The sequence below is a fragment of the Oncorhynchus nerka genome, linkage group LG26 (assembly GCF_034236695.1).
Source record: "Oncorhynchus nerka isolate Pitt River linkage group LG26, Oner_Uvic_2.0, whole genome shotgun sequence".
Classification (NCBI taxonomy): Eukaryota; Metazoa; Chordata; class Actinopteri; order Salmoniformes; family Salmonidae; genus Oncorhynchus; species Oncorhynchus nerka.
The window spans coordinates 33,308,064-33,321,707 of record NC_088421.1 but is presented as its reverse complement, the minus strand read 5'-3'; the positions used below and the strand labels follow the sequence as shown (position 1 = coordinate 33,321,707).

Below are 13,644 nucleotides of genomic sequence, written 5' to 3'. Positions count from 1 at the left end.
TCCCATTTATTTGTATACTGTAAAACTTAAATTACACACAGCCACAAATAGCCACCTGTCCCTTTTAATAGCCAGCAGGGCAACTTAACACATTAGAGCAAAGGTCTAAATTAATTGCTTACTAGTTCACCATAAATATTTTGAGGTGTAATGTTTGATTTGTTACATTAAACTAAATTAAATTAAATTAAATTAATTACATTAACTAAATCAGTAAGGACTTTTGCCCTCTTGTGGCGAAAGTAAGAACTGCCGAAAATGCACAGTCAAAGATGATAATTATTCTGTCAAGGACATTTTATTTTTTTTAAAAAAAATAGAGGCAATTTAAGACAAAAGAAACGTGACAAATTGTGTCAATTATAACACATTAGTGCAGGATATTAAGATTGATTAAAATGCTGGAAGTGAACGCTGGAATTAAACAATTAACTATGCAAATATGCAAAAGCAGTGTGCCTGGTTCAAATAAGCACCTGTTGTGTTCAGTAATTTAAGCAAATAAACACCCGGGCTATTAATTGAAGTTTTATGGTATATCACCTGTACACACAACTTGTTAAATATAGGTTCCTGTTTCAGTCATGTCTTTGAACACGTTTGCATGGGTAAAAAAACAACAACATCCAAATGATTGGTTGACCTATATGCAGGCGATGGTTGCATGAAGTTGGTGAAGAACAAAAACGTGCAATCAAAACTTCATAGGCACAAGTCAGACAATTTGTACACCCAGAATGCAACAGACTTTGGTCACCGACTTGACAAATGTGATCTGCTCGAACGCGCCCCCTTTCTCCGCACATAGGCGTTCCGGAGCGCATCACATGATTTGAGTCTTGTGACAATCCAGACAGAAAGGGAAAACGAGTTCACAACTGTTTTTTGTGTGCTCTAGAGTGATTGGAGAGGTTCTTTTGACAAAAAATGACATAATGAGGTGATAAGTTGGCGATATTTTAGACATTTCCCTCTTTTTTAAATAAGCATCCTCCCTTTAGACTGAACAGTCCGCGAGTGTTTCGGGTGGTGCAGTCAGGGACAAAGTTGGCACATGGAGAGAGGCGATAACTTAAATTTTTGCGCGTCGTGTTTTCTTCGTTTTTTTTTACCCATCCGTGCCTGCAAAAGTCGTATGACTCGAGGCAACACCGACTAAGTAAATCCAATTTGTGTGGGAAGAAGAGGGCCAGCCAAGGCAAAGAAAGAGAAAGATAACTTGAGGACGCAAAAGATATGGACAGCAAACCTCTTCTCCAAGACCGTCCTCCCGCTTATGCTAACGTCGTCCCGGGGGCGTATGAATATGGCCAGCAGCACAATTATGGAGCTATCCCCGCCCCAACCCCTGCACCCCCGGGCTTTCAACAGCCGCCGCCATATCAGTACCCCACTGGCCCAGGCAAGTAGATCACATTGTAGGGTTGTTACCTAACGTCCAAAGCCAGCTCCTGAACTATGACGTCGTTACGCGCCGATGTGCTGGAACCGCCATAACGTAACTTTTTTATTTTAAGTTGCATGAATTTGCTGACATTTATAGAGTAGCTTCCACACTGTAGACTGTAATACCAATACACATTTGGGTGGATGCTTATATTTATCATATTTCACACATGTACAAGTGTGTATTAGAGTTGTCTATGCTCTGTACAGGGTACTGGGTTCGTTATTCTACTAGTGGCAAATACTGTATAATCCCTTGCCTCTCTTGGCTGACTGAAACGGAAACTGACTCATGACTTCCCCTTTGTAGTTCAGATCTAGCCTAATTCAACCTCAAACTCCTCTCCCCTTGTCCTACCACAGGGTTCCAAGAAGGCCCCAGTGCACAGATGGGCCCAGCCATAGCCCAGCAGCCCTACCCTGGTACATACACCATCATCCAGCCCTCCGTGGTGGTGGTGGGTGGCTGCCCAGCCTGCAGGTGAGACACCAGCCCCCAACAACACACACATAGTGGGGAAGCAAACCGTATGTTGGGAGGGGGCACAGAATTCAGTACAACAGTATTGTATCTATGGAGGGGGCACAGAATTCAGTACAACAGTATTGTATCTATGGAGGGGGCACAGAATTCAGTACAACAGTATTGTATCTATGGAGGGGGCACAGAATTCAATACAACAGTATTGTATCTATGGAGGGGGCACAGAATTCAGTACAACAGTATTGTATCTATGGAGGGGGCACAGAATTCAGTACAACAGTATTGTATCTATGGAGGGGGCACAGAATTCAGTACAACAGTATTGTATCTATGGAGGGGGCACAGAATTCAGTACAACAGTATTGTATCTATGGAGGGGGCACAGAATTCAGTACAACAGTATTGTATCTATGGAGGGGGCACCGAATTCAGTACAACAGTATTGTATCTATGGAGGGGGCACAGAATTCAGTACAACAGTATTGTACATTTAACATTACATTTAAGTCATTTAGCAGACGCTCTTATCCAGAGCGACTTACAAATTGGTGCATTCACCTTATGACATCCAGTCGAGCAGCCACTTTACAATAGTGCATCTAAATCTTTTAAGGGGGGGGGTGAGAAGGATTACTTTATCCTATCCTAGGTATTCCTTAAAGAGGTGGGGTTTCAGGTGTCTCCGGAAGGTGGTGATTGACTCCGCTGTCCTGGCGTCGTGAGGGAGTTTGTTCCACCATTGGGGGGCCAGAGCAGCGAACAGTTTTGACTGGGCTGAGCGGGAACTGTACTTCCTCAGTGGTAGGGAGGCGAGCAGGCCAGAGGTGGATGAACGCAGTGCCCTTGTTTGGGTGTAGGGCCTGATCAGAGCCTGGAGGTACTGAGGTGCCGTTCCCCTCACAGCTCCGTAGGCAAGCACCATGGTCTTGTAGCGGATGCGAGCTTCAACTGGAAGCCAGTGGAGAGAGCGGAGGAGCGGGGTGACGTGAGAGAACTTGGGAAGGTTGAACACCAGACGGGCTGCGGCGTTCTGGATGAGTTGTAGGGGTTTAATGGCACAGGCAGGGAGCCCAGCCAACAGCGAGTTGCAGTAATCCAGACGGGAGATGACAAGTGCCTGGATTAGGACCTGCGCCGCTTCCTGTGTGAGGCAGGGTCGTACTCTGCGGATGTTGTAGAGCATGAACCTACAGGAACGGGCCACCGCCTTGATGTTAGTTGAGAACGACAGGGTGTTGTCCAGGATCACGCCAAGGTTCTTAGCGCTCTGGGAGGAGGACACAGTGGAGTTGTCAACCGTGATGGCGAGATCATGGAACGGGCAGTCCTTCCCCGGGAGGAAGAGCAGCTCCGTCTTGCCGAGGTTCAGCTTGAGGTGGTGATCCGTCATCCACACTGACATGTCTGCCAGACATGCAGAGATGCGATTCGCCACCTGGTCATCAGAAGGGGGAAAGGAGAAGATTAATTGTGTGTCGTCTGCATAGCAATGATAGGAGAGACCATGTGAGGTTATGACAGAGCCAAGTGACTTGGTGTATAGCGAGAATAGGAGAGGGCCTAGAACAGAGCCCTGGGGGACACCAGTGGTGAGAGCACGTGGTGAGGAGACGGATTCTCGCCACGCCACCTGGTAGGAGCGACCTGTCAGGTAGGACGCAATCCAAGCGTGGGCCGCGCCGGAGATGCCCAACTCGGAGAGGGTGGAGAGGAGGATCTGATGGTTCACAGTATCGAAGGCAGCCGATAGGTCTAGAAGGATGAGAGCAGAGGAGAAAGAGTTAGGTTTAGCAGTGCGGAGCGCCTCCGTGATACAGAGAAGAGCAGTCTCAGTTGAATGACTAGTCTTGAAACCTGACTGATTTGGATCAAGAAGGTCATTCTGAGAGAGATAGCGGGAGAGCTGGCCAAGGACGGCACGTTCAAGAGTTTTGGAGAGAAAAGAAAGAAGGGATACTGGTCTGTAGTTGTTGACATCGGAGGGATCGAGTGTAGGTTTTTTCAGAAGGGGTGCAACTCTCGCTCTCTTGAAGACAGAAGGGACGTAGCCAGCGGTCAGGGATGAGTTGATGAGCGAGGTGAGGTAAGGGAGAAGGTCTCCGGAAATGGTCTGGAGAAGAGAGGAGGGGATAGGGTCAAGCGGGCAGGTTGTTGGGGCGGCCGGCCGTCACAAGACGCGAGATTTCATCTGGAGAGAGAGGGGAGAAAGAGGTCAGAGCACAGGGTAGGGCAGTGTGAGCAGAACCAGCGGTGTCGTTTGACTTGCAAACGAGGATCGGATGTCGTCGACCTTCTTTTCAAAATGGTTGACGAAGTCATCTGCAGAGAGGGAGGAGGGGGGATTCAGGAGGGAGGAGAAGGTGGCAAAGAGCTTCCTAGGGTTAGAGGCAGATGCTTGGAATTTAGAGTGGTAGAAAGTGGCTTTAGCAGCAGCGACAGAAGAGGAAAATGTTGAGAGGAGGGAGTGAAAGGATGCCAGGTCCGCAGGGAGGCGAGTTTTCCTCCATTTCCGCTCGGCTGCCCGGAGCCCTGTTCTGTGAGCTCGCAATGAGTCGTCGAGCCACGGAGCGGGAGGGGAGGACCGAGCCGGCCTGGAGGATAGGGGACATAGAGAGTCAAAGGATGCAGAAAGGGAGGAGAGGAGGGTTGAGGAGGCAGAATCAGGAGATAGGTTGGAGAAGGTTTGAGCAGAGGGAAGAGATGATAGGATGGAAGAGGAGAGAGTAGCGGGGGAGAGAGAGCGAAGGTTGGGACGGCGCGATACCATCCGAGTAGGGGCAGTGTGGGAAGTGTTGGATGAGAGCGAGAGGGAAAAGGATACAAGGTAGTGGTCGGAGACTTGGAGGGGAGTTGCAATGAGGTTAGTGGAAGAACAGCATCTAGTAAAGATGAGGTTGAGCGTATTGCCTGCCTTGTGAGTAGGGGGGGAAGGTGAGAGGGAGAGGTCAAAAGAGGAGAGGAGTGGAAAGAAGGAGGCAGAGAGGAATGAGTCAAAGGTAGACGTGGGGAGGTTAGTCGCCCAGAACTGTGAGAGGTGAGCCGTCCTCAGGAAAGGAGCTTATCAAGGCATCAAGCTCATTGATGAACTCTCCGAGGGAACCTGGAGGGCGATAAATGATAAGGATGTTAAGCTTGAAAGGGCTGGTAACTGTGACAGCATGGAATTCAAAGGAGGCGATAGACAGATGGGTAAGGGGAGAAAGAGAGAATGACCACTTGGGAGAGATGAGGATCCCGGTGCCACCACCCCGCTGACCAGAAGCTCTCAGGGTGTGCGAGAACACGTGGGCGGACGAAGAGAGAGCAGTAGGAGTAGCAGTGTTATCTGTGGTGATCCATGTTTCCGTCAGTGCCAAGAAGTCGAGGGACTGGAGGGAGGCATAGGCTGAGATGAACTCTGCCTTGTTGGCCGCAGATCGGCAGTTCCAGAGGCTACCGGAGACCTGGAACTCCACGTGGGTCGTGCGCGCTGGGACCACCAGATTAGGGTGGCCGCGGCCACGCGGTGTGGAGCGTTTGTATGGTCTGTGCAGAGAGGAGAGAACAGGGATAGACAGACACATAGTTGACAGGCTACAGAAGAGGCTACGCTAATGCAAAGGAGATTGGAATGACAAGTGGACTACACGTCTCGAATGTTCAGAAAGTTGAGCTTACGTAGTAAGAATCTTATTGACTAAAATGATTAAAAATGATACAGTACTGCTGAAGTAGGCTAGCTGGCAGTGGCTGCGTTGTTGACTTTGTAGGCTAGCTGGCAGTGGCTGCGTTGTTGATTCGGGGGCTAGCTGGCTAGCTAGCAGTGTTGATTACGTTACGTTGCGTTAAAAGAACGACAATAGCTGGCTAGGTAACCTAGAAAATCGCTCTAGACTACACAATTATCTTTACACAATTATCTTTGATCAAACAAATCAAAGTACTGTAATGAAATTAAATGAAAATGTGATACTATGTAAGCTAGCTGATGTAGACGTTGGTGGGCGTTAGTGTCTCCTACGTTAGCTGGCTGGCTGCTGGGCAGATACAGTGTTGATTACGTTACGTTGCGTTAAAAGAACGACAATAGCTGGCTAGGTAATAGAAAATTAGACTACACAATTATCTACACAATTATCTTTGATACAAACTGCTATGTAAGCTATGTAGCTAGCTAAGAAGAAATTGCTAAGATTAGACAAATCAAACCGTTGCAATTATCTATAATGAAATGTAAAGAAGAAATTGCTAAGATTAGACAAATCAAACCGTTGTACTATAATGAAATGTAATGAAAAGTTATACTACCTGCAGACCCGAAGTGCGGATGCGACTGCTCACTCCAACCCGGAAGCCCTATTGTATCTACGGAGGGGGCACCGAATTCAGTACAACAGTATTGTATCTATGGAGGGGGCACCGAATTCAGTACAACAGTATTGTATCTATGGAGGGGGCACCGAATTCAGTACAACAGTATTGTATCTATGGAGGGGGCACCGAATTCAGTACAACAGTATTGTATCTATGGAGGGGGAAGTGTCTGCATTTCTGGCAGCCTTCAATTCAGTCATATTGTTTTATTATATTTTAGTAAAGTAACCTTTGACTGCTCAGTTCAAATCACATTTTATAGGTCACATACACATTTAACAGATGTTATTGTGGGTGTAATGAAATGCTGGTCTTCCTAGCTACAACAGTAGCTAACAATTCACAACAATACACACATCTCAAAGTAAAGTAATGGAATGAAGAAATATATAAATATTAAGAGGAGTTGGTTGACATCACAGGATGCACAACATATGATGTCACCAGGTTATGTTATGGTCTATCTTTTTGAGAGAGAAAAAACATAGAAACCTGCTGTTGTCACATATGTTGACATGCTGGAGATGACCAATGAGTTGGGAAAGTGTTGAAATGTTCCATTAAGCTGTTGTCACAGAGCTGAACTCTCTGAAAGCCACAGGGGGGAGTAATGCTATAACAAGCGTGTAACTAAGGTGATTTAGAAGGAAGAACATTGTTTGAAACCTTGAGATGAACTACAGTTGAAGGGGGAACCAGATTTGTAGTCGGTGCATGTGACAAATACAATTTGATCTGATTTGGGAGAAGGTGTAGGGGTCTGCCAAACCAAGACCAATCAGTAGGCTAATCTGCCATCAAGGAAAGCCTTTTCACTGTCCATCAATAGTGTTCCTGTGTTGAACATGTGGTTTCCATGTGTTAAATGACTTATCTTCTGCTCCATCTGTGTCTAAAGGGTGTTCCACAGCATAGCTACATGTGAGTGTCATGGTAACAGCATTACACTGCACTGTAGGCAGGCGGGCAGGCAGGCGGGCAGGCAGGCGGGCGGGCCTAGCACACGCTAAAGCTGCTGCTGTATGGTAAAGCTTCATTTCGAGAGTGACCGCACTGGTTTCAATTTGTCTGATACAACATCCTCTGTGTCCGCTGCTTGGAACACAGACGTGTGACAGGAGAGAGGAAGTTGATTGACTGTATGATGCTCTTGAAGGTCAAACGTTATCATGAGTCAACTTGGTCTTGTATGAAAAATGGTCAGGGTCGTGTTCTTTAGGTCATACAATGGAAAACGTTTGTCCTAATAAACATTTAAATGTTTTGCAACGGAAAAGGAGTGTTTCTTATTGGACAAGTCAAGGTAGTCCGTTCCTGTTTCTGTTTTATTCCGTTTGGTGCCTAATGAACATGACCCGGCAGCTGTAGTGTCCGTCTTGTGTTGATTTAGTAAAAATAAAAAATAGATCACATTTAGTGTTTTTAAAATGAACATAATAGTCTAATTGATGATAGAATAAACTAATGGCACGTTTACATTGAGACTTTAAACCAGTGTTTGGTGTAAATACAGACTTGTTTTCACTTCTGAGGCCTGGACCACAAAGTCAAATAATAGAGCCTGAATTATAGGAGTGTTAGATTGACAGTAGAGGGGCTTGTTTTAGTTTGTCACCACTAGATTGACAGTAGAGGGGCTTGTTTTAGTTTGTCACCACTAGATTGACAGTAGAGGGGCTTGTTTTATTTAGTTTGTCACCACTAGATTGACAGTAGAGGGAGATGGCTTGTTTTATTTAGTTTGTCACCACTAGATTGACAGTAGAGGGAGATGGCTTGTTTTAGTTTGTCACCACTAGATTGACAGTAGAGGGAGATGGCTTGTTTTAGTTTGTCACCACTAGATTGACAGTAGAGGGAGATGGCTTGTTTTAGTTTGTCACCACTAGATTGACAGTAGAGGGAGATGGCTTGTTTTAGTTTGTCACCACTAGATTGACGGTAGAGGGGCTTGTTTTAGTTTGTCACCACTAGATTGACGGTAGAGGGGCTTGTTTTAGTTTGTCACCACTAGATTGACGGTAGAGGGGCTTGTTTTAGTTTGTCACCACTAGATTGACAGTAGAGGGAGACTGCTTGCTTTAGTTTGTCACCACTAGATTGACAGTAGAGGGGATTGTTTTAGTTTGTCACCACTAGATTGACAGTAGAGGGAGATGGCTTGTTTTAGTTTGTCACCACTAGATTGACAGTAGAGGGAGATGGCTTGTTTTAGTTTGTCACCACTAGATTGACAGTAGAGGGAGACTGCTTGTTTTAGTTTGTCACCACTATTTGCATTGCCAGGTTCACTAAAGTGTTCTAGTCCAGTTTGTGACCTTGGCACACTCTGATACTCAGCTGATAAGCAGTGGGAGGTGCAGGCCAGGTGCAGGCAACACACACACACACACAGCAGGAAAAACGTCAAAGTCCACACTACATTTGCGCTCCACCTGTTGTTGCTCACATATTTCTTCTGTCCACCATTTCTTCTAGAAACGGTTCTAACTAGAGGAAGTACAGCTACAACTGGAAGTTACCTTTTTTCGTAGCAGGTTAGGAGAATTAGGTTAAGGTTAGGGAAAGGGTTGGGGCTGGCTAAAATGCTCTCCTAACCTGCTGTAAAAAGTAACTCCTGGTAGCTGCACTCCCTCTAGTCACAAGACTGAAATACAGTGTTTGTCTGATTGGAACACACCATGATGTGGTTGTGAAGGGCCAGTAGGTGTATGATGTGGTTGCGATGGGCCAGTAGGTGTATAGTGTGGTTGTGATGGGCCAGTAGGTGTATGATGTGGTTGTGAAGGGCCAGTAGGTGTATAGTGTGGTTGTGATGGGCCAGTAGGTGTATAGTGTGGTTGTGATGGGCCAGTAGGTGTATAGTGTGGTTGTGATGGGCCAGTAGGTGTATAGTGTGGTTGTGATGGGCCAGTAGGTGTATGATGTGGTTGTGATGGGCCAGTAGGTGTATAGTGTGGTTGTGATGGGCCAGTAGGTGTATAGTGTGATTGTGATGGGCCAGTAGGTGTATAGTGTGGTTGTGAAGGGCCAGTAGGTGTATGATGTGGTTGTGATGGGCCAGTAGGTGTATGATGTGGTTGTGATGGGCCAGTAGGTGGTGTATGTGGCCAGTAGGTGTGATGTGATTGTGATGGGCCAGTAGGTGTATAGTGTGGTTGTGATGGGCCAGTAGGTGTATAGTGTGGTTGTGAAGGGCCAGTAGGTGTATGATGTGGTTGTGATGGGCCAGTAGGTGTATGATGTGGTTGTGAGCCAGTGTGGTTGTGAAGGGCCAGTAGGTGTATGATGTGGTTGTGATGGGCCAGGTGTAGGTGTATGATGTGGATGTGGTTGTGATGGGCCAGTAGGTGTATAGTGTGGTTGTGATGGGCCAGTAGGTGTATAGTGTGATTGTGATGGGCCAGTAGGTGTATAGTGTGATTGTGATGGGCCAGTAGGTGTATAGTGTGATTGTGATGGGCCAGTAGGTGTATAGTGTGATTGTGATGTAGGTGATGTGGTTGTGATGGGCCAGTAGGTGTATGATGTGGTTGTGATGGGCCAGTAGGTGTATATGTGGTTGTGTGGGCCAGTAGGTGATGTGTGGTTGTGATGGGCCAGTAGGTGTATGATGTGGTTGTGATGGGCCAGTAGGTGTATAGTGTGGTTGTGATGGGCCAGTAGGTGTATGAGTGTGATTGTGATGGGCCAGTGGGTGTATAGTGTGATTGTGATGGGCCAGTAGGGTGTATAGTGTGGTTGTGATGGGCCAGTAGGTGTATAGTAGTGTGATTGTGTGCCAGTAGGTGTATGATGTGGTTGTGATGGGCCAGTAGGTGTATGATGTGGTTGTGATGGGCCAGTAGGTGTATGATGTGGTTGTGATGGGCCAGTAGGTGTATGATGTGGTTGTGATGGGCCAGTAGGTGTATAGTGTGGTTGTGATGGGCCAGTAGGTGTATAGTGTGATTGTGATGGGCCAGTAGTGTGGTTGGTGTAGGTAGTGTGGTTGTGATGGGCCAGTAGGTGTATAGTGTGGTTGTGATGGGCCAGTAGGTGTATAGTGTGGTTGTGATGGGCCAGTAGGTGTATGATGTGGTTGTGATGGGCCAGTAGGTGTATGATGTGGTTGTGATGGGCCAGTAGGTGTATGATGTGGTTGTGATGGGCCAGTAGGTGTATAGTGTGGTTGTGATGGGGTGTGGTTGTAGGTGTATAGTGTGGTTGTGATGGGCCAGTAGGTGTATAGTGTGGTTGTGATGGGCCAGTAGGTGTATAGTGTGGTTGTGATGGGCCAGTAGGTGTATAGTGTGGTTGTGATGGGCCAGTAGGTGTAGTGTGGTGTGATAGTGTGGTGTGTGATGGGCCAGTAGGTGTATATTGTGATGGGCCAGTAGGTGTATAGTGTGGTTGTGATGGGCCAGTAGGTGTATAGTGTGGTTGTGATGGGCCAGTAGGTGTATAGTGTGTTGTGATGGGCCAGTAGGTGTATAGTGTGATTGTGATGGGCAGTAGGTGTATAGTGTGGTTGTAGGTGTATGGGCCAGTAGGTGTATAGTGTGGTTGTGATGGGCCAGTAGGTGTATAGTGTGGTTGTGATGGGCCAGTAGGTGTATAGTGTGACTGTGATGGGCCAGTAGGTGTATAGTGTGATTGTGATGGGCCAGTAGGTGTATAGTGTGATTGTGATGGGCCAGTAGGTGTATAGTGTGGTTGTGATGGGCCAGTAGGTGTATAGTGTGGTTGTGATGGGCCAGTAGGTGTATAGTGTGATCACTACAGTTCAACAGCTAGACATATTTGGGTCTATACAATGTAGATTTCCTCTAAGGGGGGTTGACAGATGCATTGGACGTGATGCTAGTCAGCCAACACGTGGAGTCATAAGACCAGACAGTAGTTCCTGCTAGCTGTTAACCCCTGCAGCTCTGTTCCTTCTAGTAGCCACTCTGTTCAGGGGAACCCACAGTTAACTCTCTCCATGTGATTCCCCAGGTCACACAGTGAGACCATATAACAGTGTTATTATTATGTTCACGGCTCCTACATCTAATAGCACTGCATCTCCAACACGATTACCATGGGAACCTAGAAAGCCCAGAGTCACAATGACTGCTAGAAAGTATAGGCTACTTATTATTCTCTGTCATTATTCGTTATTTGTCCTGTGGTGACTTGACACACAACAACAACAGAATGGTTCAATCTCTACACCAATAGGTGCTCCTTTTCCTGCTCCTGGTTTTTGGGAGGTGGGTGCATTGACCAGAGTTTTCTCAGTCCTAAAAAATGCTTTCTGGGGTGGATGGGAATTTAGTTGCTAATTGATGAGTTACATTATTTTTTGCTTGAATGTTGTTACGTATATGATCATTTTTAAATAACTTATCTCATAAACCACACAAATCCTTACTTATTGGCAAACATGTTTTTGCTCAGGTGGCCCTTTTTTGCTGGAGAGCCTCACCAGAGGAGAGCATCACCAGAGGCCAACATTCTATCTCTTTAATATTTGCCTTCATCTTTTTTCAGAGTGGGCGTGCTGGAGGATGACTTCACCTGCCTGGGGATCATGTGTGCCGTCTTCTTCTTCCCCCTGGGGATCCTCTTCTGCCTGGCACTGCGCCAGAGGAGATGCCCCAACTGTGGCGCCACCTTCGGGTAGAAGGACCAACCTGTAGCTCGTCCTCTCAGCCCAGCTGGATTTTATAACTTTGTTGTTTATAATTGTTACACACTGAGAATGCCAGGTATTTTCTATACAAGAATTAAGTAGTCGCCACAATGAACTTCTAGCCAGCCATTAACTCTGATATGATAGAGGTGCATGTGAAAAGCTACATTTGTACATGGTAGAATATACTTTGGTAGTATTATCTAGTGAAGAAGCCTGATCTTTGTCCATCTACTGCTGGTGCCTTTTATTACGCTATAGAGCAGGAAACAGACAGGGGCCATATTCCACAAAGCGTATCAGAAAATATCCTGGATCCTGTTTTAAGACAAAAAAAGCTCCCAGCTCCCAGTAGGTTTTATGAGGAGAAGTTACTGCTCAGACAGACTCTGAGCCAGGAGAAAAATCACCTCAAAAGTTTCTCCGTTGGTAATCACCACAGTTTGAGGTACCGCATAAGAAGGATAGTGATGATGCTCATTGACATTGTTGCAAATGATGAGGAATAACCAATCAGGACGAGGCACTGACAGCTGTACAACACGCTTCAGACAACTACAGGGAATGTTTCAGCGGTCAAACGTGTGATATCATCTGCCTGACACATCGCTCTGTCTACTTTTCATTTAGTCTAATATGTGGCTTTACACATGTTTAGAATAATGTGATGGGAATATTGCACTGAATCAGTTTGACAGTTAAAATATGAACGTTATGTCAGCACTCTTCTGTTCAACACATCTAAGGCATCAAGTCACTTGCCGATAATGTTGCATAAAGTGTTTCAAAAAGGTCTAGTTTTACCCAACACAAAGTTAATATAGGCTGTAGATGCCCAACCCATAGACACGGCTAGTTTTACCCAACACAAAGTTAATATAGGCTGTAGATGCCCAACCCATAGACACGGCTAGTTTTACCCAACACAAAGTTAATATAGGCTGTAGATGCCCAACCCATAGACACGGCTAGTTTTACCCAACACAAAGTTAATATAGGCTGTAGATGCCCAACCCATAGACACTAGTTTTACCCAACACAAAGTTAGTTTTACCCAACACAAAGTTAATATAGGCTGTAGATGCCCAACCCATAGACACGGCTAGTTTTACCCAACACAAAGTTAATATAGGCTGTAGATGCCCAACCCATAGACACGGCTAGTTTTACCCAACACAAAGTTAATATAGGCTTAGATATAGGCTGTAGATGCCCAACCCATAGACACGGCTAGTTTTACCCAACACAAAGTTAATATAGGTTGTAGATGTCCAACCCATAGACACGGCTAGTTTTACCCAACACAAAGTTAATATAGGCTGTAGATGCCCAACCCATAGACACGGCTAGTTTTACCCAACACAAAGTTAATATAGGCTGTAGATGCCCAACCCATAGACACGGCTAGTTTTACCCAACACAAAGTTAATATAGGCTGTAGATGTCCAACCCAAAGACACGGCTAGTTTTAACGTGATATTGCGCTCCAAAGGGATAACTTTAAATGACATGTAGGTTCATGAAATAATTGAAAGAGAACTGTGTGATGGTTTATTACCTAGTGGTTGTAAGTATGAAGGCTGTCATGTGAATGAAGCCCTGTGAAATCATTGTCCAAAGTACAAGGTACATTATTATGGGTTGATCGTATAGAAATATCAAACATTCTTTCAACTCCAAAGCAACAGCCTGTCTATGGCGCAGG

The 13,644-nt window shown here is 45.9% G+C and overlaps 1 protein-coding gene across 1 annotated transcript; it reads left to right on the top strand.

Moving 5' to 3' along the window:
* The first annotated feature begins 792 nt into the window (after window positions 1–792).
* On the top strand, window positions 793–12,963 carry bri3 (brain protein I3). Its single transcript, XM_065010459.1, has 3 exons — window positions 793–1,402; window positions 1,810–1,927; window positions 11,798–12,963. The coding sequence occupies exons 1-3, from the start codon at window positions 1,237–1,239 to the stop codon at window positions 11,928–11,930; spliced, it is 417 nt and encodes a 138-aa protein (XP_064866531.1). The 5' UTR covers window positions 793–1,236; the 3' UTR covers window positions 11,931–12,963.
* The last annotated feature ends 681 nt before the right edge of the window (window positions 12,964–13,644 follow it).